The sequence below is a fragment of the Harpia harpyja genome, chromosome 13, assembly GCF_026419915.1.
Source record: "Harpia harpyja isolate bHarHar1 chromosome 13, bHarHar1 primary haplotype, whole genome shotgun sequence".
Classification (NCBI taxonomy): Eukaryota; Metazoa; Chordata; class Aves; order Accipitriformes; family Accipitridae; genus Harpia; species Harpia harpyja.
In genome coordinates, this window is record NC_068952.1 from 43,834,649 (window position 1) to 43,860,270 (window position 25,622).

A 25,622-nucleotide genomic window follows, 5' to 3' on the forward strand; every position below is an offset into this window, starting at 1 on the left:
ATCCGAGGGTGACATTAACCCTTTTGTTCCAGGAACACATCCGCTTTCTACTTAATAATAACGTGATTTAATGAAAAAGAGCAAAAAAACAACAACAAAAAACCCCATTTGGGTTTCTATTCCTGGCTCTGGTTTCTATTTAAGCAGAATGGGGGGGTCTGGAGCTGTGTGTGTGTGTGTGTGTGTGTCCCCTGCCTCAGTTTCCCCTTGCACATGGCAGCTGTGTGCACAGTCCAGCCTGCCTGGACGCGCCATCACCTCTGCTCGCCTGGCTGGGAATATATTGAATTTCAGGCTCTCAGGGGGGAGCTGAGCATCCATCCCTGGGTGGGATCTGGCCCCTGCAGGGCTCCGCTCCAACAGGAGCGCGAGGGAAAGCTTCTGCCCCAGTCAGGGTTTATTTTTTCATCCCGTGGAAGAGATGCTGGAGGAAAAGGGGAATTATTGAGGTTGAAAGATGTCGCTGGGGTGATAGTGGCCATCAGTGCACTGAAAGGCATCAGGGCTCAGCCAGTGTGCAAAGCCCAGTGCTGTCAGCTGCTGGAAAAGGAAAAGAAGGAAAAGGAGAAGGAGGCAGAAAAGGAGAAGGAAAAGGAGAAGGAAAGGGAGAAGGAAAAGGAGAAGGAGGAAACGGAGAAGGAGGAAAAGGAGAAGGCAATGGAGGAAAGGGAAACGAAGGAGAAAAAGGAAACGAAGAAGGAGAAAAAGGAAAAGGAGAAGGAGAAAAAGGAAAAGGAGAAGAAATAAAGGAAAAGGAGAAGGAGAAAAAGGAGAAGGAGAAGAAAAAAAGGAAAAGGAAAAGGAGAAAAAGGAGAAGGAGAAAAAGGAGAAGGAGAAAAAGGAAAAGGAGAAAAAGGAAAAGGAGAAAAAGGAAAAGGAGAAGGAAAAAAAGGAAAAGGAGAAGGAAAAAAAGAGCCAAAAAATGAAAGCCCAGCTGCTGGGGGTGGCGCTGGATTCAGCAGCGCTGGCAGCACCTGCATCCCTTTGGGGCACAAACTGCGGCGACAGGGTTCGTTATCTCATGAGGGTCTGGGGGGGCTTCGAGGTTGCAGGAATCGCCAGCACCCTCCTCCCGTGGGTTAATCCCATCGAGTGCTGGTGTAGAAGTGTAGCTCTATTCTGAATCCTGATGCTATAAATTATGAATATAAAGCCGTGAAATAGCTCCTGGATTTAATTACCCCATGATTAACCGATGTAATCACCGGGAAAACAGCCTCCTCAAGGAGCACACGTGAGCTGAGCCCCCCCAGCACCGGGGAGATGCTGTGCCCACACTGGCACAGGGGGTTTATTATTCACGAGGCAAAACCCACCTTGATTTAGGGGAGCAGCTGGAGCCGGATGCTTTCGGGTGCTGCTGCAGCACCCTGGGTGCTGGGGGGGGACACAAGCACACTTTGGGTGCCCCCCATCGAGAGGAGGCTGGCGGCTGCAAAAGGAGGTGCCAGCCACAGTGCCAACATTTTACACCCCAACCCTCTGCCAAAGCGGTGGCACAGCTGAACGCCAACCTAACCGCAAGGGTCTTTCCAGGGACAATTAATTAGTGGGGCACTAATAAGGCTTAATGACCTCACCTGGGGTGTCCCAACACCCACGGGACCTATTTAAGCTCAGCCCAGCCACTGAGCCTGTTGCTGCTCATCCCAGCCAAGTCTGCGCATGGATGTGCATGTGCAGGGATGCATAAATTCACGGGGATGTGCACCTACGCAAGCGCCTGTGACCGTAAAGGAGCGTATATCTGCAGAGGGATGTCCGGGGACCCCTATAGATCCACGCACGTGGCTTTGGCAGGGGTGCAAGGCGGGGGGGCCAGGCAGCACCTTTGGGTGAGCACGAACTTTTTCTCTCGTCCTGAAAATACCCGAGGGTGGGATGCGACCCGTACGGGGCGAAGCATCCCCTTTTCGGCACCTCCATCTCACGGCACATCCTGCGCGGGCCGGGGCAGCGCTCAGCCCCTTCCTGCCCGCGGGGGAGGAAGAGCGAGGGCTGCGAAGGTGCTTGGTGGAGGAGCTTGAGCCCAGCCGTCCACCTTTTCTCTGCATGGAGGTGGCCCCATGGCTTTTCTCCGGCGCCTTTTTGGCTTTTCGGAAAAGAAGAAGCCGCCGAGGCAGTACGAGCACGTTAAACGGGATGTCGACCCCGAGGAGGCCTGGCGGGTGCTGGGCGAGCTGGGCGATGGCGCCTTCGGCAAGGTCTTTAAGGTAGGAGGGCACTTCAAAACGCCGCTGGTGCCCCAAGGGTTTTTGCAAATGCTTTTTTTTTTTTTTTTTTTCTGGTGCTGCCTCGCATCGTGCAGTTTCCGGCACGCAAGAAGCTAAAAAACCTCTAAACAGCCCCAAATTTCTAGCAGAAGATGGCAGGGTCCTCGCCCGGTGCTGGCTCGGCCCATCCCCAACCTTCGGCACGGGGAGAGCCACCGGCTCCTGGAGTCGGCCCGTTTGCCGGCGGGTGTTTGCCTCCTTGCTTGGTGTGAGGGTGTTGAGACGGGGATGTTTTTCTCTGAAACCACGGTGCAGAGCCTGAGCGCGACAGGAAACCCAAATTCGCCGCTCATCAGACCCACGGCAGCAGCCGCCTTCCGGCACTGGGGCCGGTGACACGCAGCAGTGGTGGTCCCCGGCCCTGGTTGGGCTTGTCCTGGCCAAACCCATCCCCTTTTCTCTCTTTTTGGTGTTTTCGGGGCAGGCGAATGCCTCGGCATTGCTCGCAGGATGGGACCACCAAAAAAGGTCCTTGGGGTGGGGTTTGCTGAGCCCCCCACGTGCCGGTGCTCGCTGTGGCTGTGCCCACAGGAATTATATTGCATCCGTGGGAGGACGTAGCTTGCAGGAGGGTTTTGGGATACAGTGGGATTCTCCGAGACCCGCACACAGGGTGGCACGGCCACACTGGGACGACCTGCGCATCAGCCCCGTGCATGGGGTGGCCGCGCATCCCTCCTCTTCCTGGCTCTGGTGACAGTGGGGGTCCCCACGTCTGTCCCCCGCATTTGGCTTGGCAGCACCGAGCACCTGGGGAGGGATGTGATGGGTCCAAGCTTCCCCTCCTCTGAAAATTGTGGGGCTGCTCCTTTCGTACCCCACGAGACCCCACGAAACCTCTCCCCCCCCAGGCGCAGAACAAGGTGACGGGGGTGTTGGCGGCCGCCAAGGTGATCGACACCCCGAGTGAGGAGGAACTGGAGGACTATGTGGTGGAGATCGAGATCTTGGCTTGTTGTGACCACCCCAACATCACCAAGCTGCTGGATGCGCTCTACTGGAATGGGCGGCTCTGGGTGAGCTATGGAGGGTGCTGGTCCCCCCCACCCCACCAACCAGGGTCCCACCGGCATCTTGGGGCTGGGGGACTCGGTCTGGAGGGGACATGTTTGCAGACCAGGGTGGGAAACATCTCCCTGCAGATCCTGGTGGAGTTTTGTCCCGGAGGGGCTGTGGATGCAGCGATTTTGGGTAAATAAATGTTTTTTTTTTTTTTTCCGGCTGGCACGCAGCCGTCGGAGGGTTTGGGATGGGGTTGCCAAATTTCATGGTGTGGAAGGGAGTCCTGGGCTTGTGCAGCATCTCCAGGAGGGAGGATGGGTTGGGGTGCATCTTCCTCCGGGTACCCCCCGGGTTTGTGGGGGGTGCTGGGCAAGAGGCATCATTAGCGGCGGGGTTCATTTGCGCTAACGGCAGAGCTGGAGAAAGGGTTGACGGAGGAGCAGATCCGAGTGGCTTGCAAGCAGCTGCTGCTGGCACTGCAGTACCTGCACGGCTGCAAGATCATCCACAGGGACGTGAAGGCTGGCAATGTCCTGCTCACCCTCGACGGGGACGTCAAGCTGGGTGAGTCCCCGGGGCACCGGGGTGCCGCGGGGCAGAGGGAGGCCAGGAGTGAAGTCCTGGGAATGCTTTTCCCCAAGGATCTTCTCTCATGGCTGCTCTCTGCTCTGCAGCCGATTTTGGTGTCTCGGCCAAAAACTCCAGCACCGTCCAGCGCCGGGTGTCCTTCATCGGTACCCCGTACTGGTAGGTGTGGGGCAGAAATCCCTGGGGCTGGCGGGATTTGAGAGTGCAGGCAGGTGGGATGGGGGAACCCAGATGTCCCGTTCCTCCTGTGGATGCTCACAACCAGCTCCTTGACACTAGGAGCATCTCGAGGAACTGGATTTTTCCTCCTCCAGCCAATGCCAGCTCCAGCGTGGGCTTCCCAGTAGCATGAGACTATGTATGGAGAGGACACGTGGGGTGCTGGTGGGTGCAAGCCCTCCTGGGGTAGCACTGGAAGAGCTGGGGTCGAATCTTGTGCCCGAAGGGTTGTCTCTGGAGGGGATGGCACCTGGGTTTGGTTTCAGGGGGAGATACCAGCCCCCGGCCCAGGGCAAGCTGGAGCTCTTCCCCTCTCTCCCATGCACAGGATGGCCCCAGAGGTGGTACAGTGTGAGACGTCCAAGGAGAGCCCCTACGGCTACAAGGCTGACATCTGGTCACTGGGCATCACGCTGATCGAGATGGCCGAGATGGAGCCCCCCTACCACGAGCTGAACCCCCTCCGGGTGCTGCTGAAGATCGCCAAGTCCCAGCCGCCCACCTTGCGTCACCCCAAGAGGTGGTGAGTCCCCGTGTGGAGATGTCACCCCATGTCAGTGACGGTGGGAGAAGTTGTCCCATGGGGCAGCTCCTGCTCGAAGCCATGTCTGGGCAGCTGGCAGGGGCTCTTAGACTGTAAGTGATGCTGGTCATGACTCCTTCAAGCCCAGCTCCAGAAGTGGCACCGCAGGTTTCCCATCGCGCCGCCTTTGCCCGCAGAAGGTGACACCGGTGGGCAGCACGGGGGTAGGGACCTCCTGCCAAGGTGCTAGCAGAGCCTGAGTGTCCCTAGCATCACGCCACGGTCTGTGGGGTCCACAGTGGGGGTGACAGGGACCATCCCACAGGTCTGAAGACTTCAAGGACTTCCTGAGGAAATCCTTGGAGAAGAGCCCCGAGGCGCGGTGGTCGGCCAGCCAGCTCCTGCAGGTGGGTAGCATCCATCGCCACCTGCTCAGGGTGGTGGGACCCATCCCTGCTGCTGGCCCCGCTCACCTCCCTTGCTCCCGCCCAGCACCCCTTCGTGGCGGGCATCTCTGACAAGCGGCCGCTCCGGGAGCTGGTGGCTGAAGCCCGGGCTGACGTGCTGGAGGAAGAAGATGAGGAGGAAAGTCCAGTCCCCTTGGTGCGTGAGTGGCGGCTGGCTGGGGTGCGAGATCCCTCCAACCCTTTCCACAAGCTCGTTGAGCCTCACCTCTTCCCCTGTTGTCCACCCCACAGCCTGGGCAGGAGCATGGAGAGTCCTCCTGCCCCCCAACCCTGGGGGGTCCCCTGGATGATCAGCCCCCGGACTCTGCGGGGAGAGTCGGCGAGGAGCCAGGCATTCCGTCCGACGTCCAGGTGGTGGCAGAGCCAAGGACCAAGAAAGCATCTGACTTCTTGAAGCAAAGGAGGAGGAGGTCCTTGCTCGAGCCCGTGGGCTCCATGAGGCTCCCTGCAAAGAGGCCGTCCGAGTTTCTGAAGCTGATGCGGCGCAGGTCGTTTTTTGGAGGGATGAAGTCCCAAGAAACACTTAAGGAGCAGCACAGGGCAGAGCCGAGTGGGTTGGAGATCATGGCGCTGGATGCTCCTCAAGGGACATCAGTCCCAGCAGAAGCAGGAGGAGAAGTTCAAGGGCGTAAAGAGGAGACTAGCCCTCTGGGGACCCCCTGCAACGTGGCCGAGCTCCCCTCAGGGCCACAGTGGGAAGGAGACCTTGCTGAACCGCAAGAGCTGAAGGCAGAGCAGGTTGGACCCAAGGCAGAGCCCCAGGAGGAAAACCACCGTGCTGATGCATCACCGGTGGCTGAAATGCTGGCGGAGGGACGGCTTGCAGCCCAACCGAGCCCCATTTCCACCCCCAAAAGCGATATAAAAAAGGAGTTAAGCAGAGACCCTACTTGGAACTCACTGGCCCTGCCTGCACCCGTGGACGGGGGCTGGCACAGAGGCTTGGCCGTGGGGCAGCTGGTGGCAGCCCTGGACCTGTGGACCAAAACCCAGAGCTTCAACTCGCTGGCAGAGCATCGGCACCAGCTTACTCGGTCATTGCTAGACCTGAAGGTTGAGGTTGGCTCCACTGGGGCTGAAGATCGCCTTGGGAAGGATGGTGATGGAGCAGGGAGGGCACCCATGGGACCTGAGGGTGCTGGAGAGGCTGAGGAGACGGAGCTGGTGGAGGAGAGGGTGCCACGGGGTGAAGAATCGCTGACACCCAGTGTGACAGAGGAGGTAGTGGGGGGGTCAGATGTTCTCAAGGGGTGGCAGGAGCCTCCGGCCGGTCTGGGAGAGGCCGGAGAGAGGAACAACGGGGAGAGAAACTCAGGCGTGTGCGAGCCCATCGCTGACCCCCTGGACCTGGTTGAGCAGGAGGTGGGGAGGAATGAGGAGGAAGCCACAGACAATGCTGAAATTGGGGTGGAAACTTCTCCCGAGGAAGCCCTGGTGGCAGCAGAATTGAAATTGGAAGAGGATGTTGTAGAAGGGTGTTTGATTGGAGACCATAACCCAGTGGGAGATGCAGCCGGCCTGGGGGAGGTGATGCCGGCAGGAGAGGAACCGGAGGCAGCCTCTGCAGCATGTGCGGGAGAGGGACCTGCAAGTGAGGAGGCCCAAAATTCAGCAGAGGATTCGCCCCCTGTGGAGATCCCGGGGCCTGTTGAAGAAGAAACAGAAGAGAAAGCGGAAAGCAGCCCCAGAGACAACCAGCCAGGAGCTGCTCATGGGAATGGCTGGAAAGGAGAAGATGGAAATGATGGAGAGCTTGGAGAAGATGGGGTGCAGGTTGCTCCAGCACTTGAAGGGCCATCAAGGGATGGAGCTGGAGAGGAGATGGGTGGCTTGGAGGGTCACGGAGCAGTGCCAGAGCCCCAGGAGGGCCTCGGTGGACATCCAAAGGCCACAAAGACCGTGAGCTTTGATGCTGCCCTTGTCCGCACCTCTTCCCAGGCGTGGGCAGTGTGGGAAGCGGGGAACCCACCAGATCCACCCGTCACGTCAAAGCAAGGAGAGGAGCCATCCCCTGTGGAAAACCCTGCAGATGTACAAGGTCCAAGTACCCTCCCTGCAGCAGCGCAGCCTTTCCCCTCTGCCGGGGAAGCCCAGCAGGTAAGAAGCTTGCAGGGAACATGGCCACGTGAAGCTGCCCCCCTCCTTACGTGGGCTCCCGTGTCGGGTTTACATAGTTTTGGGCCGTCTGAGCTCAAACTGTTGCTTCCTGTTGTGCAGGAACCTGCCTCGCTCCAGAGGACCGTGAAGAAAACCCGCAGGTTTGTGGTAGACGGGGAGGAGGTGAGTGTGACGACCGCCAGGACCGTCGGCAAGGCTGAGGCGAGGGATGAGATGGTGCGCTCGGCTCGGTGAGTGATGCCGGTAGCGGAGGGGCCACCAGGCATCTTCCACCTGTTTCTGGCCGAGGAGGACCAGGAGCAAAGGGGAGAAGGTGTGGGATGGAGGATGGGTCTGGGTGTCTCTGTGCAAAGTACAAGTGCTTGACCTCCAGGCTTGGAAAACCCATCTGCCTCCCTGGCTGGGGTCTACTCCAGCAGGAAAGCGTGAGCAAACCCTTCCCTGCATCCTCAGAGCTGTGCACTAGGGACACATGAGGAGCCAAAACATCGCCCAGCCCCATACCTGGTGTGTCCAGCAGCCAGCTTAAGCAAAGAGAGGAAGATCTTCTCCCATAAGCTCTCACGTCACCCAAGGAGCGTAGGAAAGGATGAAGGGGGACATGGAGGGGCAGCGACATCGGCTGAGCTTGGGACTGTGGCCACCACGGACCCAACCGGCGTCCCATCTTCCTTCTTGCTGGAGAAAGTCTTCTCCGTGACATTGCACCAGGGCTGAGCTTCTCCCTTCCTTTAGCCACCTAGAAGTCAGCCATCCTGAGAGCAAGAGGGGCCACCTTCAACCCCCTCTCACCCTGATTCCCCAAACCTTTAGGCGCCAGGAGCTCCGCGAGCTGCGAGTGCTGCAGAAGGAAGAGCAGCGAGCTCAGAGCCAGCTGGAGCAGAAGTTTCACCAGCAGCGGGAGCAGATGTTTCGTCACATTGAGCAGGAGATGACGGTAACCGGACCATCATCCCGTGATATGTTTGGAGAGGGACACGTGCAAGGGGGTGCTGGGTCCCGCTGGGGGAGATGCCAGTGTCTGGGGGGGGGGGTTGGTTTCTTTGGTGGCCACTTCTGGTCCCTGCAGCCCCGTTAACCATATCTGCATGGCAGAGCAAGAAGGACTTTTATGACCGGGAGATGGAGAGCTTGGAGCGGCGCTACCAGCAGCTGAAGGAGCGCCAGGAGCTCCAGTACACGGTGAGGCTGCAAGATGAGGCCAAGCGCCTCAAGTCCCTCCAGGAGAAGAACTGCAGGAGGAGGATGGAAGAGCTGAAGGGTGATGGGAGAGAGGTGAGGGTCTGGGGGCAGCGCTGGCTTCCCCGGCCATGCCACCAGGAGCCTGGGGACCGTCTCCCCTGGGTGCTGGGACCAAGTCCCTCCATTGCTCACCGCAGGAGCAGCGGTTCCTGCAGCAGCAGCAGGAGGAACTCAATGCAGCCCTGCAGAAGGTCGTCCAGGAGCACAAGAAGAAGATGACATCCATCGACTGGGAGTGCATCAACAAGATCCACAGCCTCAGGAGAGGTGCACACCGGGCTGGGAGGAGGAAGAGGATGGAGGGTTCTTGGGGAGGGGAGCAGGGGGTCTGGCTGGGGGTTTTTTTGGAGGTGGTCATCGTGCTGTGGTCTTGCCCGGCAGCCCGTGAGTCAGTGGTGTGGAACATGGAGCAAGGGCACCTGCAGGAGAAGTACCAGCTCTTTAGGCAGCAGGTGAAGGAGCAGCACGCGCTGCAGAGGCAGCAGCTCCGCAAACGCCACGAGAAGGTGAGCTGGGAAGCGCTGGCGATGCTCCCCCGGCCCTGCAGGCTCCCGACCGCTCTCCTGGCTCACCCTCCTGCCCCTTTCCCAGGAGACAGAGAGGATGAACCGCTTCCACCAGCTCTTGCTGGAGGACCTGAAGACCCAGCAGGCGCAGGAGCAGGCTCAGCTGCTGAAAAGCCAGCGCTGCGATGCCAAAATCCGCCTGGCCCTCTTCAAGGACAACCTGAAGATCCAGGAGGCTAATGGGGCCAAGCAGAGGGAGAGGGCCAAGCAGGTACAAGGACCTGTCCGGGGCCGACGAGGTTCCCCAGCACAAAGTATGGGGAAAGTCCCCGCAAACTGTAAGCGATGGCTTTTAGGGAAGGGAAGGGTGACGCGGGCTGTCCCCCACCGCAGTTCGTGCAGCAGGAGGAGAGGCGGCAGCGAGCGGAGGCGCAACAGCAGCAGGAGCAGCAGGCGCAGCAGCTGCAGCAGCTGCAGCAGCAGCAGGCCGAGAGCCTGGCAGAGCTGGAGCAGGTGCAGGTACCGGGGACCACTGCAAAACTGTCCACCCCAGGGGCTTCCCACACCCCTGCTACCTCTCCTCGAGCACCTTCCTTCCCGTTTCCACCTCCCCTCTCCCAGAGCGAGAAGATGCACCTCTTGGCAGAGCAGGAGAGGAGGCAGCTGGGGCAGCTGGACCAGGAGCACGTCATGGAGCTCAGCGAGTGGAAGCAACGGCTGGCTGCCCGCAAGGAGGTGAGTGGTCCTGCAGCCTGAAGCATCCCCTCCCCATCTTGGCCCAGCTCACGGGATGCGACGGAGGGCTGCCCTCCCCGCTGCAAGCCCCCGCAACGCGGGGCACGGGACGTGGCAGCGCTGCTTCTCTCCTCCAGATGCTGGAAGAAGAACTGGGGAACTCACTGCCGGCGCAGCGGCGAGGAGGGCTGCACGGTGCCCACAGCAGCAACAGGATCACCCGCTTCTTCCACCTCCCCTCCTGACACTATGCCACCGATTACCGGGGAGAGGCAGGCAGCTGCCTGGGGACCAGTCCCACGGCTCTTCTGGGAGATGGGACTGAAGGATCTCAAAGGCAAGGTGAGGGGCAGCTGCCCTGGGGGTGATGAGCCCTGGGGCCGGGCAGGACGTGGTACGGATCCTGGGGGTGGCAGACGTGGGGGTGTTCAAGCCCACCCTCGCCGTGCTGGAGGGGCTGAGGTGAAGCAGGCGCTGCCACCTCAAATCGCCCCAGAAGTCCCTCGGGGAAGTCTCCCCCACTGGTCTCGAAGCTGTGGATACAAGGGGGGGCTGCTGGCGCTTCCCGTGCGGACCTCCCCTCAGCTGAATTGCAACTCAAGGAAATACATCCTTTCTTGAAGAAAGTCCCTGTTTGTGACTATTTTATTTAAAACCCCTCACCTTGTGCCCCACCAGCAAGTCCTGTGCCCCCAACCTGCCCCCTCAGGCCAGCTCTCAGGGAGGGGGGGGGTCCTGTGCCCATCCTCTGGCCCAGAGATGCCCACAGGGACAGCACTGGAGCCAGCTCTAGGCTCCCCCACCCCGTACAGAGCTGTTCTCCACCCACCTCGTCAAGGGCCCTGAGGGCATTAATAAGCACCAATGGCCTTGACCAGCCTCACCAGGGGCCTTGACCAGCACCCACGGCCCAGGAGCTCCACCGAAGCTCAGCTCAAGGGCTTCAGTCCCTGCCTGAGCTGCATTGGGAGTGCTGCTCTCCCTGCCTCATCGCCTCAGACCCGATCCTGACCTGCAGACTGACTTCCTGGCTTGATCTCGGACCTGCCTCAGCACCATGCACTTGTGTGGTGATCTCAACTCTTGGTTGAACCTGGCCACCATCTCCAGGTTGGTCCTGCTCACATTGTTCAGGTACTGGAGGACTGGGTCCTGGCTGGTGATGCTCCGGCCGTGCGATCCCCCGTGACTCCTGGTTTGCCTTTCTTTAGGGAGCCACCCTGCTCTTGCTGCTCCCTGACACTCATGTGTTGTTATTTTAACCTCTCTCCTGTTTTGGAGACTCCTCCTTCCCCATCTCAAAGGCCCATCAACAAAGCCTGTAGCAATTTATTATCTTTAAGCTCAGTATAAAAGGTCAGTAATTTCAGGGGATGAACAGGACTACAGGAGGAACTGGAGACACGAGTAACAGTCAGTCCACGTACTGGGAATTACAGACAGACAGTGAGTGACACACAGAGGGGCCTTTTGCTAGCAGGCACTGGCAGTTCACAGTGAGATGGAGGAACTCTGCTACCCAGACGCAGGAAAGAGCCGATGGATCGAAGAGGGCAGGAGCCAGGCAGGCTGAGCTGCAACTGTCCATCTGTACAGGTCCTACGTTTAGGTAGGACATCCTTGATTTAGAAGTCTTTGTGAAGTGCAGAGACCAGTGGGATTTCTCAGCAACGGTGCTGGGACGAGAAAAATCTGCCACTGATGAGAGTCCAGAGCGAGCACTGGCCAGCTGGGAAGCTGAGCTCTGTCCTGTGGGTCAGCCCCGGTGGTCTGCTCCGCACAGGGCTCAGTTGCCTTGCTTCACTAGGACATCAGACAAGTCCTCTGTGCCCTCCAGCTTCAGATTCTGGGAATATAAAAGAAAAGCTAAGTTTGACAAAGCCAGACTCTTCCCCTCGGAGTCTGAAGGCCTGGCATAAAAAAACCACACACGATGACAGTTCAGAACAACCTCAGCCCCTTCTGTCACCAGTAGCGCACGCAAGACCAAGGCTTCCCATCGGCTGTTGCTTCGGAGTCTGAAACTCTCACAACGCTTAGAACAACACTGAGCAACAGGTGCTCACCCCTCTGCTGCCAGACCCAAGGACAAGGAAGGACAGGCAGCAGTTAGGCTGGAAATGCTACAAGTACTTAACCACAGGCTGTCATTCCCAGCACATTAGCCTGATTTATGTTCACTATAAGCATGAAACGGGGACTTAAGTTGAGAAGTCCTGATGTAGCAAGAAAATGGCCCTGCTCCTGGCACTTTTCACTGCGTGTTTCGCCTGCCGCTCCTACCATGTCTCCTGTGGGCACACTGCGCTTACCTTCTCATTTGCCAAATGCAAGAGGCAGGCGAAGGCTAAGGGGACAGACAGATTGTTAGCCATCACAGAAGGCAGCCTACAAAAGAGAAGGGAGGAAGTTAGGATGGCCAGAGCCTACTGAAACCCAACGGATGGAGCATGTCTGCAAGGACCAGGTCGCCAAAGATTAGCTCTTCCCCGGGGATCTGGTTTTCTCTACCTTTCCCCTCCCACTTGCACAGAATTTGCCAAGCTCAATGCAACCCGTAGCTCCCAGAGAGCAAGAGAAGAGATTTTTTTCCCCATCAGGGTTCAGTTAGCAGGTTGTAATATAGACACAGAGGGGTCAGCATTTGCCCAAGCTCAGCTGAAGTCTGTCCCCCAGCTGCAGTCCAACCTTTTTTAGGGTCTCTCTACCTGTGAAGCAGTTCCTTTGTGATGCTGCTGAAGACCTTCTCTCCTGCTACCGTGGATGTGTCCTCCTCTTTTTCTGCATCTTCCATCTAGTTAGCAAAAAGACAGACACTGCTGAGACAGACTTTGCTCCCCAGTATTCAGCCTTGTGTTCAGAGAAAAAACCACTGCAAGTTACACTCAGTCTGTCCTTACCAACCATCCCATGGGAGCAAGACTACTAGAAAGGAATTGCTACTAAACCTGTCCAAGACTGTCTCTGCAGGGGTTAAGCGCAGTCCCGGGCCTATTGAGGTATCTGGCTCCCCCTGCACTCACCTCAGCCACTGTTTCTTTCTTCTCTCCATTAGTCAAGATGTCCCACATGTTTTTCTTTAACCGCTTCATGTCCATTTTCTTGGCTGTCTTTGCATACTGAATTGCTATCTTATTGACCTGAGGAAAAGAAGTCCAGGGTTAGTTGAGAGCAGCTGAGCAGAAGCAGCAGCACTATCCTCACTCAGGGCCACAGGAACAATCAAAACATGGTTCTTGGGAACAATGGTAAATGCTATCTCACTACTAAACCTTTGATTTTTAATTCCCTCCTCTTACACAAGGGTTCATCTGGGAATAAAGTGTCCAGTAGCAAACCCAGAAGAATCCTGCAGCAGCGAAACTGCCATCTCAGGACTTCTAACCACCTGAGGTGTTGAGAGGCTTTGCTCCGGACCTGCTCAAGTGAGCAGTTCACAGCTTGGCGACAACACGAGTCCTTACCTTCTGGGGCTCAGCAATGAGGTTCAGCTCTCCATACATTGTGACATCGACATTGCTGACAACCGTGTGGAGCTCGGCGTCTTGACTCTCAGGGTGGCCAGTAAGGTTGAAGTCCCCTGTCTGGCCCATTAATTGAATGGGGTCATTATCATCATCGCTGTCTGCAGCCTGATCAAGAAGAGATACGGCAGTGAGGCTACCCAGAGACATCTTTGAGGAGCCAGAGTTGTCCTGCACCGAGATAACAAGAGCACCCGCCTCTCAGGAGGGTGGCGATACCTGCCCACCTTCCCCATGGAACATGTTCTTATTCAGCCTCTCCCCATAGCGCTTAGGCTGGGCTAAGGCTAAACTCAAGGGAGATCTAGAGCGCAGAGTATCAAAAGACTGTTCTACACGGAAAGGTAACAGAGATGAGGGCTCTCCTGCCAGTGTGGGACCAGACTTGTCACAAACACAGTCAGGAGGCAGCGCTGGCCTGGCAGAAAGCTGAAGCTTTAGAAGAAATCTACTTCAGTGGGAGCTCGAAACAGCTGGGAGCAAACTTCACTGTGTAGAGATGACGGAAGAGGTAAGCAATGGCATTTACTCCTGCTTTAGGGTACAGGTCTATGGAAAAGGCTGGAATGGAGTTTCTGCAGCAAACTGACTGGCCAACACCAAAGGCAGAGAGTTTAGTTGATTTTGTTAAGAGTGAGGGGACAGGGGTGTGCGCAGAGGCTCGTACAGCTTCGACATAATCTGCAGCTCCTATTCTTTTTCAGTAGTAATTAATTCCAGACACAGATTCTTCCTAAATTACTCCCATCACATATCAAGTATAGGCAACAGAAAGAAATCTTGTTCCAGTTACCTGCAATGCAGGGCAGAAATTGGAGGTGTCATTGGGGTTGTTGTAATTGTACTCGCCGATCTCATCTTCGTGATCCAATGAGCTGTCCAGCTCAGACGTCCTGCAGAGCTACAGAGACAAGACCAGGGATCAGGAAAGAAGAAACTCTAAATACTTCCCCAAGCAATGCCTGCGCCTTGTTCCTTCATCGCCTCCTTTTCCCAGCCTGCTAGCTCTTCCTCCTCCTCGCATGCCAGCCCTCTAGCAAGCCCCTTGTAAAGCACAACAGCTAAGCACAGCCGCTTTGGCATCCACAAGTGGGGCACTTCAGCGAGAGACATGCTGGCCCGTCTCCAGCCCTAAGGAGCATCCCGAAGCACTTCAAGCATTTGGTGAAGAGCGGTTTTGTTCATGGAATTATTGCCAACGGGCTTTTAGAGAAGACTCTTACCTTAACAGCTGGTTTGAGGAACAGCTGGAGAATGTTGTTAGGGTCATAGTTGAAGTCTGTGGGAAGCGTGGTGCTCTTCACATTCTGGCTTTCCAGAATGGATCTGGCTAGAGTTACAGATGCCTGGGAAAGGTAATAAATACCATTACACATGAGCTATGCACTACTGGGAAGATTAACGCACAAGTAAGTGTTTTGAACACAGGTCTTCGTCTGAAAGGGGGCAAGTTCTGAGATGCCTCTGAAGAAGAGTTCCACACTAGTCAAGTCAGTGCAACCAGTGGCTTCTGCGCAGCACCCTGTGACACACAGCTGGAGCTGCAGGGTCTCTTTGACTGACAGGGTATAAGCCAGGAAGAATCCAGCCTGATTCTCTACCCCAAGGTTGGTAAAACTCTCTATTTGTAACGTGATCTGGAGTCAGAAGACCCTGCACCAAGGAACATACGTGATGTTGGGTTTACAGAGCCAGTTTCACAGGAGCTTGAGATGAACCATTTGCAGATGACAGTTCCAAGGCACACTGATATGGCAAAAGAGAGAGCAGAAAGAGGCAGAACCTCAGCACGTACCTTGGTCTTACGGAAATATGCCTCAAAGTCAATATCCTCATCAAAGTTAATTTCAAACGCTTTCTTTGCACTTCTTTTCTTGGTCTTTTTTTCGGAGTCAGCATCTGCTGCAGAAAGGAAGGAAACTGTCAGTGCTTTGTGACAGAGTAAGGACAACAAGCTCACTCCTAACTTGAGCATCTGCTCCACACAGAAAGGTCACCTACAAGGACTTTTCCCTTTGTTACAGGAAAGCAATAGCTGTTGTTCTAAGCTTCATGTTTTAAAGGGATCATTATCTTTTTATAGAAGCAGAAAGTGTAATTTAATCTTCAGGTTTTATGCAGAAGGTGGGAAACAACACCAGGAGCTGTATTAGTGCTAGTATCTCTTATTGCTGCAGTGAGAGACACCCCCTCAACTTTGAACATCATTAACAAACCCAAACAATAGAGAATACATTAGACACCAAAGGATCCACGTGTGACTGAGAGCCTTCCTGGTGCCTGAACTCAGTGCTGTTTCCCATCTGGCTAGAAAAGAGCCATGCAGGCTCGTCCCATTCTTTACTGTCCCTACTTTACAACTCAGGTGGCACCCATCTCCAAAGGTAAGCAGGACCTGGCAGTAGCTGCATCTGTAGCGTATGAGCCGCTGTCTCTAAATACGTACCTTTGTGTCGAGGTTTGAAACGCCAGTGCTCTGGGCCAGCCCACATTGACAGAGTTCGGGGACTGAAGTAGGAGTATTCCCCTGGTTTCATGGAGAGATGAAGGCACATGGTCCCGATGTCTCCCTCTCCAAAAGGAACTACATCAATTCTGGAAAGAGCACACATGCTGCTCAGTGAAATCATTCCTTTAGCACACACCAGGCCTGAGCGTGCATTTAATAACCAGATCAGCTCTGTACAGACATCACCCGCTCCCTCTGCTGGCATGTGTGCAGGACTCCGGCTCTTTACTGAGTGAACAGTACCGTGGGTGCTGCACTGTCTGGAGTCCATGAGGCTGCTGCAAACACAGAGTTGGATTTGCCAAAGGGCAGGCTGGAAACTGGGTAGCAGAGTGAGCAGACAAGCAATCACTCTGAGGAAAGGCGACCATAGGAAAAGGTCCTCTTGGAGGGTAGAGGTACTACTGTAATGCACTCCTGGACGTACCCAAAACTTGAGCAGAAAGCAAGCTATAGGCAGATGGGAAATGTCTACACCGTAAATTAAAGATTCCTCAGAGAGCTGCCAGAAGTTGTCGCTTGCTATCAAAGCAAAGCTATAGATTTTCAGTGACTACTTACCTCTTGCTCTGGCAGACTGTCCCACAGGAGTTGAGGTTTTCTCTGAATTCCCCTATCTTGTCTGCTTCTGTACTCCTGGGGGAGTCAGAATTGAAGTTGTCATCTGGCAGGGCGGGAACAGAGTCTTCCATGTCGCTGTCTGTCTCTGCATTGATATCGAACACTTGGTCGCTCTTCTTAAATTTTTCCAACAGGGCTGACACTGACTGTAGGAGAAGAAAGTGCTCAGGAAAAAAATTTGCAGGATATCAGCAGCCCTGCAGCGCAACATCCCACTGCCCCGTGTATCTGGGAGATCGCTTTGGAGGTGAGCACAGAATATAGCTCAAGTATCCCACCTGGCACAGAGCTGACAAACATACCTCATCATGGGATTCAGCATCCCACTTTGTAAACTGGAAACCAGCCAGCGAAGAGCAGATGGGGCGTTTTTCAATGCACTGTGCTAGCAGGGCTAGAGACAAGGAGAGCAAGGGGGAGAGATTAGATATAGGTTGAAGCAACCAGCACCTAAAACAAGTGCCAGGCATTAAATCATTCTTAAAGCCACACATATAGGCAGCGCTTCTTCCATGTAGGGTGGTGCAGGGCTCGCTGCAAAAACAGTCAGGCTCATTTCTCAGCAGAAAGGGAGAGTTCACTTGCTACCCTAACTCAAGGGTGGGCATAACGCTGGGAATCTTATCAGAGCAGTGGGGTTGGGTAGTATGTACAGGCTCAAAACACTCTTAAGAAGGTCAGTCGTTAACCGGGAGCACACTAATCTCAACTGGTGCACGGCTCAGACCACGTATACCTGCTGTGTGACAGATCTGCCAGAGGTTAAGTTACATGTAGTGATCTAAAACCTACAAAGGTCCTGTTTTTCCAGCAACCAGTCTCAATTTGATCAGGATCAGAGCAATGGTGCCACAGGGTAGCGAAGCAGTGAAGAAAAGCACAAGTCAAGCTGGCTGAGACTAAAATGAGCATGCTTGGGAGATGAAAAGAATTGAAAAGTCTGGATGGGCCCCTTTGCTTAGCAGTTACCGGCACTCACGCTTTAAATCTGTCACTTTCACAGGATCAGAGTTTGGCAGCGTGAGCGTCTCTGAAGAAGGGAGAGGCACGATCTTCGAGTCAAAGAGGAGCTCACTATGGCAGCTTTGGGTATGCAGCCCGGTGAGGAAAATGCCAGCTGTGCTGCATTCATCAAAAGATGCAGCTGTTTTCTGGAACATGGGATCAACCTACAGGTACGGAATGAAGCAGAGAATCAAGGAATGGAGTAGACGGAGGGGGTGAAGCAGGTCTCTGCAGGAGACTTTGAAGCACAGATCCGAAGGGACAATGACCCACGCATCTTTTTCAGCGAGGAGAGAGCTCTCACAGCTGCCTCACGCAGGAGGAATATACGTGACTAGGAACTTTCTTGATATAATAGCAGAATTCACAGATGTGCATGTGAATGTTAGAGCCCAAGAGAGGAATGCACAATAAGGAAAACAATAGAAATGAGAAAGATGAGGCGACATCTCCTTTCCTCCACTAGAACGCAGCTGCTACAGCAGCCCCCCTCCACCCACCTCACATCTGCGATTAGCCTCCGACACATTGATGTTACTCAAGTTCTTCTCAATGGTTTTGAATGAGTGCTTTTTCTTTGTCTGAACTCTCTTGACAGCCTCAGGAACTGCACTGTCTTCTAAAAGGAAAAGAACAAGTTACACTTAGAAAACTTGCTAAAATACCCTACGGAGGGATAGCACAACCTTTACTTCAGTTTGTAGGACAAACGCGCAAAAACCCAGTGGGCATGAAGTTACCCCATTAGGTATCTATTGGTATGAACTACCAATGTTTTATTGACTGGATGCTGCATTTCTTTTTATTGACTCTATTTTATCTTAACAGCACATTTTCGTTTCAAAGCAAAGGACAGCAAAGAGGAGGGCACTTCGTTTTTAATGTTTCAGATTAGGCCACCTTTGGTTTGCATTCAAATCTGATGGGCCAAATCGTTGAATACAGGATTGAGCAACAGGTTCAGGTTCTCATCTCAACCCTCCCTGCTCACGTACCCAGGCAAACTAATTCAGGATTTCCCAGCCCTTGAAAATGAAGTGAGCGGTACTCTCCTAGATGTACAAAGTGCTTCGAAATTCACGGGTGCTATGTAAGTACACTGACATCTCTCTTACGGGAAGAGCTTAACAGAAAATGAGTGAATGGCACACCTCCTTCCGGGCTGTCTGCATTTTCTGTAGGTGCCAAGTCCTTGCCTAAGCCTCCAAGAACTTTGTATGTATCTGCATGGACCACATCCACACGCACGGCGTAAATCTTCGCACTGGCATCAAGCGTGCCAGCTGCTATCTGACAGGAGGAACAAAGGATGCAATTTTTAGTTAGAAAGGAAAGAGTCTCATCTAGATGATGCAAACACAGAAGGCAAGCTGCAGACCTGAATTTCTGAATGCTCTGTATTACAAGCAAAATTGTGAACAACTGGAAAAGGATTTATTCCGAAACCTACTGGAGACCTAGGTGCGCAGCAGGGGTCAAGATGTGTCTTCTGAGGCAGAGCCTACAGTTTGCTTTGTCAGGTCTTTTGGAAGGGATCACACAGAAAAATACTTAAAAAATCGCCAAGATTAAGCAACGTGGAAAAGCAGAAAGGTGCAGATTTGCATCTCCCAAGAGACCTCTCTCCTCCGTCTCTCCTTCATGCCTTCTTTTGGGTCATCCTCTTGGTATCATTCTATTTTCTCAAATTACGAAGTCAAAAGAGGTGAAGCGCAGGAGGTGCCAAGTGCCCTTTTTGATCACAGACCCCCCCAGGAAGGCAAAGGACTACCCACTGAAAACCTGTGCAGTTTCTCATCCCTTCCTCAGTTTCATCAACCATGAGACAGCTAGCTCAGGGGTTCCTTGAGGACACATTCAAAAGCCCTGCCATTTGTTCATTCACCCAAGAATTCAGTTCTCCCTCCTAGCATCAGTCAACTATTATAGTGAATAAGTCTTTGCCCTGGCACATTCTTATTCTGATCCATCCTGGATCAAAATTAGACCAGGAGTTAGCCACACTAACTTCCTTTCTCTTCCAGCCTTGTTTTGTCACTGGTTGTAACACCCATTATTTACCTCAGAAGCCTCACAAGTCTTACTTTTAAACAAGCTCTCCTTTTGAAGGACCATAGCTGAAAGAATTCAGCCTTTAATTTCTATGGTACAAAAGGATTCAACACTGTAAGCTTCTGCGAAAAGTGACTGTGCTGCCTCTACCAGGTATTTTTAGTGGAAGTAACAAGCTCAGTTAACTTCAGCATTATTTGAGGTTTGTTGTTGGCTAAACCTTAGGCTAAATGCCAGTTGGAGACAAAGCACCACCGTGACTAGGCAGCAATTCTTCTCACCTTGAAGTCGGTCGGTTCAGAGCCCTTCTGTTTCAGGATCTCGGTCATATAGTCTATCAGGTGTAAGCCAAAGGCATTCTTCGTGGTGATTTTCTGAAACAAAGCACAGCTCGGAACTGATCACCTGGCAAATGACACCTGTCCAAACTGTCTGAACCCTCATCTCATGGAGGTATTTATAGCAGGACCGAGGGGGTACGGTCCGTGCCACATCCTACTTTGTTACTGCAGGGAAGGCAGCAACAGAAGCCCAGATCTGGCCACGGCTTGGATCAGGGATGTGGCTCAGAGGGCTTGGAAGAAGAATAACCGCGTAGCCAAGGCTCAAGGAGTTTTAAAATCCCTCCCGGCCTTGCGACTGCTGCCAGACAGAGAAGATGTGAGAGGGGCTGGGATCAGGAGCCCTCCCCGAGGTGTCCGACTCACGTTCTCGGTGGAGAGCTTGATGCAGGTGCTGTAGTGATCCGAGATCTGAGCGTTGGTCCACTGGGGGAGGGCCGGCAGCCATGCCTCCGTCTGCCTGGGGGAAAGACGGTGATTTGGGGACCCTCCTCCTCCGCGTACCTCCCTCCCCCCCTCCAACCCCCTCTCCCCCCCAAAAACCCCAAAAACCTCCTCAGACCGAGGCCGCCCGTACCTGGGCGCGGGTGAGGCGAGGCCCAGCGGCGAGTCGGTGCTGCCGCGCTGGAAGTCGGTGGCCCTCGAGCGCCGGCGTTGCCGCCTCTCCCGTTCATCGTCGTTACCGGGGCATTCGGCCAACACGGGGGTGCCGGTGCTGCCGAGGGACCGCGGGGCTGGGGAGGCGGCCGGGGCCTGGCGCGGTGTCGCGGCGCTCATCCTCACGGCGGGGACGGGGACGGGCCTCGCCGCCTCAGGCCCGCCACCCGCCCCCGCCCCGCCTACTCCTCGCCTTCTGGCCAATCGGCGCGCGGCTCGGATGGCGGCCCACCAATCGGGCGCGTAGCTCTCCGCCCCGTCGGGTTTGAATCGCCGCGCCAGCGCGCATGCGCTGGGCGCAACGGCTGCGGCGGGGGCGGGGCGCGGTGCCTCAGTCTGCCGGCGGACGCCGGTGGGGGAGGACGCGCCGCCCGCGGCTCCTGTCAGGGCTCGGCTACCCGCGGGTCAGTCGCTTTACCGCCTCGCTGGCCCAGGGTTGCGCTCTGAAGGGTGCTGTCCGCCGGTGGTGGTGGCGCCCGGGCCCCTCTCGCAGCGGCGGAGCAGCGGTTAGCCGCGGGTAAAGCCCGTCTCGGAGGAAGAAGAGCCGCCAGAACCGACCTGCTTAGGTACTGACCGCCCCCACCCCCAGCCGCTGTCTGGTTTTCACTGGTCCCCACGATCATTGGCTCCTCCGTGCCTCCCTTCTGTCCCCCGCCCCCCCCCGGAGGCCTCCGTTTGTTTCTCGTTGTCCCCCGGAGCCCCTATCTGTGTGGAATTGCCCCCGGGGCTGTTTGCCTGACCCTTCAGTTTGCTCTGTAGGCCTCCCAGAGCACTCCAGGTGCCTTCTGGTAGTCCTTCAACCGCTCTGCTGTTTGGTGTTCTCCAGAGCCCCCGTGTGTTTGGTTCTGCCCGCCCCATGGCCCTCTAGGTGTTTTTTGGTGTGTCCTGTAAGCCCTCGGTGTGCCCTGAAGCCCTCCCCAGCATTTTGTGGGTTTCTGGGTACGTTAGAGGGTTGGCAGGGGGTCTTGAGGCTTTACAGTCTCAGGCTGGGCAGTATCCAGCAGCTCAGATGTCAGCCACATATGGTGGGGGCTAGCAGATGGCTCAGGGCATCCCCCCGGCTTCAGATCTGGAGTCCTCCATCCTGCCCAATACAGCATCCTTCCTTCCAGTCTGGCCCGGGAAGGATGTTCCATGAGAGCAGGAGCAGGTCGCAGCTCCTGCTTTCCTTGCAGTGCTGGGGGCAGAGAGACTGGTAAGTGAGGAGCCAGTAGTGCTTCCTAAAACCAATCCCTTCTGCTCTTGGTCTGACCCAAGGAGCCTGCGTTTGTGTGCAGGACCCCGTGAAGACAGGAAGGTTCCCTCGTATCTCCACCTCAGCTTTTCACCTGTGTCCCCAGTTCTCAGAAGATGAAGCTAGGTTATCTGTAGTGCTTTGGTTTCCCTGCACCTACTAGCAGGAAAGGTTTGCTGGGGAAAGCTGTTGCTCCTCAAATTTCCTTTTCCCAGCAAAGCCATGGCCTGGTGTGCCTGATTCCAGCAGTCCTGCCTGCGGGACAGTGCCTGGGCTGTGGGCACAGGAGACGGGCTCCTTGGTTTAGTATGGAGAGCAGTCTGGTCTGAGGGCTGAGCTATGTGCCTGAGGCAAGGCTGCATGATGGGGGAAATAAAGCTGCGTCTTTTATTTTTGTAGCATGTCCTGCGCTGTAGAAGTGTTAGCAGAAAGTTAGATGGCCTGGACCTGCGCCCGCCTCCACCATCATCCTGACCCTATGGCTGATGGGAAGAGCAGCTTCTTCTCCAGTGCCACCACCTGGACGAGAAGCTTTTCCAGCCCTACCAGGCCAGCATTCCTAGCCGTCGTCCCCCTCAGGAGGGTGAAGCAGCAGCTGCCCCAATCCTTCTTGGGGGATTTAGGTACTGGGGACTGCGACGTTGCTGCAGTTTGATGTGTGAGTTCTTCCCGACTGCAAAGTGTTCTTCCAGCCTGAACCACTGGATGGAGCAGGAGGAAAAGATGTGGTTTGATTTCAGCTACATTCCTCAAGATGCTGTGTTCCCTGCCGAGCCAAGCCTGGCAGCAGTCCCCGTGCTCCTGTCACAGAGTGGTCAACGGATCGCTGTGCCATCAGCTAGTTTCTGCACTGACAACAGGCACCCCAAAAATGGCAAAAGAATAAACTTCTGGAGACTGGCGTCTACTCGTAAGCACAGCTCAAGGACCTTGGAGGCCCAGGGCACTTCTGAAAGCCACAGGGGACTAAGTGACTTGTTGGGGGTGGGGGTGGTGGTGTGCAAAAACCCTGTAGGGCTTTTTTGTCCCGAAATAACTCGGGGTCTGAGCACAGAGGTCTGGCCCCTTCCCTCAGCTGCTCTGGTTGGGCCAGACTAAAATGGAGAAGCTGTAAAACCCAGGTTTTGCTTTGTGATGTGTCTTCCTGTGAGTAAAAGCCTCATAACAAAGCCTTTAATGGATGTTGTAAACAAATCAATATCTCCAGCTATACATCCGAAATGAAGGAGGCTGAAGGAGCTATGAAGGTTTATAATGTCCAAATAAATTACTCCTGCTGTGGCAGTAGCAATGTGTGGAGCATTTGATTATTCCCAGCCATTAGTGATGCTGGCAAGGACAGAAATATTCATGCTCTGTATTTAACTGGAAATTAAGAGAATGTATCATTTGGTGACACGAGCTTTTACAAATGGCTGCTCCCCCTTTGGTCAGCTCCCCAACTAATAAATCACTGGCAGGACTTTGGGAAACTTGATTTACAACTCAGACCTGCCAGTGGGTGTTTGCCGGAGGATGCGTTCCCAAAAATCCCCCGGCAGACGGAGGCGTGCTGGGATTCTCCTGCTCTTGGAGGGAATGCTGGAGGCTCATTTAAGGTTTGCTTTGGGAGCTGGGAAGAATGACTTACGATGGAAAGCCGGCTGTCCGCCCACCAGGCAGCAACTGCTGCCTGCTGCGCTCCTGGTACTTTTCCACCTGCCTGCCTGCGCTGTGCCAGGGCTGTGGGGAGTTTTGGGGTGACACTGAACACGGGGGATGTCTCAGCTGCAAGCAAGTGCTGGAGGGGAGTGGGAAGTTTGGGAGAAGAGTAGGAAGGGGGGGAGCAGTCCTGCGTGACTGCCGCAGCTGCCGTGACCGACTTGAAGCCTTGTCACTCACATCCACGGGACTGCCGAGCTGCTTGGCAGGTCCCGGGGTTGGGATGCGCTGACCGCTCTGGACCCACAACACGCGTAGCGTAGCAACAGGGATCTTCCCCAGCTGCAAGGCTAAAAATAGAGGTGGGGACTGTCAAACTCTCAGCCTTCTGGGGTTACTGGGACCTCTGCACCCCGTCCCCCCGCGAGCATCAGACCTCAGCTTGAGTTGGTGGGCGCTTGCCCGCTCCGATGGGGCTGCTGGAGGTTTGGTTTTTGTGTGGGTCTGGGGCACTTCTGCATGTACCCATGTCCCCAAGCATCTGGGGTCCCTACTGCAGTGGCTGAAACTGTTGATGCCACACAAGTGGGGTCTCCTCTTGTTGAAATGGTGCACCCCTCTATAAATGACCTGTAAACTAAAGATTATCTGGTAATTTCCATGTGCTGGAGCAGAGGGTACAGGAGCATTTATTAACCCACTGGTACTATTCTTATGCAAACAACTGTAGCTCATCTCAATAATAAAAGGCAATTTAATACCTGCTCAGCTGCTGACAGTGGCTAGGAGGGGGCTTGGTTTTGGTGTTCAGTGCAGATCCTTTTTGCAGACAGACACCCTAGGGTCAGCCTCTCCGTCTGATTTTTCCTTCCAGAGCGTGCTGTCTGCTTTCAGCCTTGCTTGTTATTGCTGCAGAGCTACTTTTGGTCATGCTTGTACCTCCGGGCACAAGGAAGAGGTTGAAACCTCAGAAGAGGTAAATGGTTTGATTTCCCTAAGGTCTTATTAGGAAGGCCCATTCCCGAGCAGCCTTCCCACACCCTGGCTCAGTGCTATGTCTGCAAAGGCTATAACACAGATTGCACTAACACAGCTTGGATTTTTTTTTTTTCCCCTTAGCATGGCTCTGAGCGGGGAGGCCCTGAAGGAGGCTGGTGTGCAAAGGACCATCCCACATGGTTTCAGAGCTCAGGATGGCCCCACTGACTTCTCCTTTTGCAGGTGCCTGGCTCGTTTGCAATGAGCAGTGATGATCTGACCTTTTGTGCTGTCATTTCTTGTGTTTTATTGCCAGGAAAGCACTTGGACTATAAAATCCAGGATTTCACAGACCCAGTAATGGCTGCAAACTCAAATATAAAATTAACTCCTGAAGTGCAGCGATGTATAAATCATTGGTAGCACGGTCACAGTGCGGGCTCGCACTTCCAGCCAAGGAAAAGTCCTCAAGGTCCCCATGGAGCAATCAAGATAAGATTGCGGGGTTGAAAGCAGATGAAGGATGTGATGAGCTGTAAATCTTCTCAAGCTGTTGGGGCCGGCAGCAGCAAGACGAGGCTGTGCTTCTCCCCAGCTTTGGTCTGGCTGTGCCCACGCAATGTCTCACGTTGTTCTTGGCAACTTTCCCTTACAAGTGAAGGGATGAAAAATGGGCAGGCTGGTCTGGATGCAACCACCAGGCTGCAGCCCCCAAGAATTACACTGGGACTTGTTTCTGACTGCAGGAACTTGCTGCAGAGATGCTAGATGGACTGGCTGGGTCGGTAACTTGTTAATTCAGTTGAATTTATTTTGTAATTTAGGACTTTAAGCAGTTTGAAACCGTCATTTCAAACTAGGTTGGTGTTTGTGAATGAGGGGCTTACAGCACAGCCAAGCTCCCGTGGCTCTGTCTGCATGGGGGAGAGGAGAGTGGGACTGGTGTACACGCAAGACCTGAATCCAAGAGGGCAAACTCAGCGATTCCCCACATCCCAGGGGAAATCGGTGGGACCTTAGGCTTGGAGTCCTTGCACAGCTGCCAACCGGACTGGTGTTTTTGGAGGTGCTGGTGCCTTTGAGGGTGCTGCGGGTGCCCTGTGCGGGGAGGAAAGGAAGACAGTTTGCAAAGCAGGACAGCTTGCTTCACCACGCTTCACAGAGCATGGGTGAAGTCCTTGGGGAGGATTTTGCTGACAGATCTTGAGAAAGCATCTCACACCAGAGCTGCTCTGGAGGACATTGTCTCCATCCCCTGCATGCTCCAACCCTTGGGCATGCCGAGTGACTCAGAAGTCCCTGGAAATGTGCCCAGTGTGCCTCTGCCACCGGTTTTGTGGCCTTTTTTTTCGCGCTGCTGATCAAATCCCGGTGTGGGTAGTGTCTG

At 54.8% G+C, this 25,622-nt stretch overlaps 2 protein-coding genes and 1 long non-coding RNA gene across 6 annotated transcripts; 2 read left to right on the forward strand and 1 right to left on the reverse strand.

Moving 5' to 3' along the window:
* The first annotated feature begins 1,829 nt into the window (after positions 1 to 1,829).
* LOC128150367 (serine/threonine-protein kinase 10-like) lies at positions 1,830 to 10,299 on the forward strand. Its single transcript, XM_052806499.1, has 18 exons — positions 1,830 to 2,213; positions 3,125 to 3,289; positions 3,416 to 3,464; positions 3,690 to 3,839; positions 3,950 to 4,022; positions 4,411 to 4,605; positions 4,931 to 5,012; positions 5,098 to 5,208; positions 5,304 to 7,169; positions 7,290 to 7,420; positions 8,004 to 8,127; positions 8,286 to 8,465; positions 8,570 to 8,699; positions 8,814 to 8,938; positions 9,024 to 9,209; positions 9,332 to 9,457; positions 9,560 to 9,673; positions 9,811 to 10,299. Exons 1-18 carry the CDS (start codon positions 2,067 to 2,069, stop codon positions 9,916 to 9,918), a joined length of 4,062 nt encoding a protein of 1,353 aa, XP_052662459.1. The 5' UTR covers positions 1,830 to 2,066; the 3' UTR covers positions 9,919 to 10,299.
* A 685-nt stretch (positions 10,300 to 10,984) lies between these two features.
* NCAPH (non-SMC condensin I complex subunit H) lies at positions 10,985 to 20,539 on the reverse strand. Of its 4 annotated transcripts, none has more exons than XM_052806514.1 (17): positions 20,303 to 20,539; positions 20,092 to 20,185; positions 19,666 to 19,758; positions 18,484 to 18,622; positions 17,833 to 17,951; positions 17,307 to 17,496; positions 16,630 to 16,721; positions 16,268 to 16,473; positions 15,644 to 15,792; positions 14,993 to 15,096; positions 14,421 to 14,543; positions 13,991 to 14,098; positions 13,138 to 13,305; positions 12,697 to 12,813; positions 12,382 to 12,467; positions 11,986 to 12,061; positions 10,985 to 11,519 (listed from the first exon to the last, which is right to left on the reverse strand). In XM_052806514.1, exons 1-17 carry the CDS (start codon positions 20,500 to 20,502, stop codon positions 11,460 to 11,462), a joined length of 2,124 nt encoding a protein of 707 aa, XP_052662474.1. In that variant the 5' UTR covers positions 20,503 to 20,539; the 3' UTR covers positions 10,985 to 11,459. The 4 variants fall into 4 exon arrangements, with proteins under 4 accessions (XP_052662474.1, XP_052662473.1, XP_052662472.1 ...); XM_052806513.1 differs by having other exon boundaries at positions 14,993 to 15,099; positions 17,833 to 17,948; positions 20,303 to 20,538; XM_052806512.1 differs by having other exon boundaries at positions 14,993 to 15,099; positions 20,303 to 20,538.
* Positions 20,540 to 20,711: 172 nt separating this feature from the next.
* On the forward strand, positions 20,712 to 23,093 carry LOC128150546 (uncharacterized). The gene is made up of 2 exons (XR_008238087.1): positions 20,712 to 20,948; positions 22,016 to 23,093. It is a non-coding gene; the product is annotated as an uncharacterized LOC128150546 (long non-coding RNA).
* Positions 23,094 to 25,622: the final 2,529 nt, after the last annotated feature.

Coding starts and splice junctions, on each gene's coding strand:
- LOC128150367 (XM_052806499.1), top strand. CDS start 2,067: ATGGCTTTTCTCCGGCGCCTTTTTGGCTTTTCGGAAAAGAAGAAGCCG. Junction 3,840..3,949: donor CGACGGGGACGTCAAGCTGG/GTGAGTCCCCGG, acceptor TCTGCTCTGCAG/CCGATTTTGGTGTCTCGGCC. Junction 8,466..8,569: donor TGAAGGGTGATGGGAGAGAG/GTGAGGGTCTGG, acceptor TGCTCACCGCAG/GAGCAGCGGTTCCTGCAGCA.
- NCAPH (XM_052806512.1), bottom strand. CDS start 20,502: ATGAGCGCCGCGACACCGCGCCAGGCCCCGGCCGCCTCCCCAGCCCCG. Junction 17,497..17,832: donor AGGCTAATCGCAGATGTGAG/GTGGGTGGAGGG, acceptor CCGTACCTGTAG/GTTGATCCCATGTTCCAGAA. Junction 15,100..15,643: donor TTTCAAACCTCGACACAAAG/GTACGTATTTAG, acceptor TCCTTTCTGCAG/CAGATGCTGACTCCGAAAAA.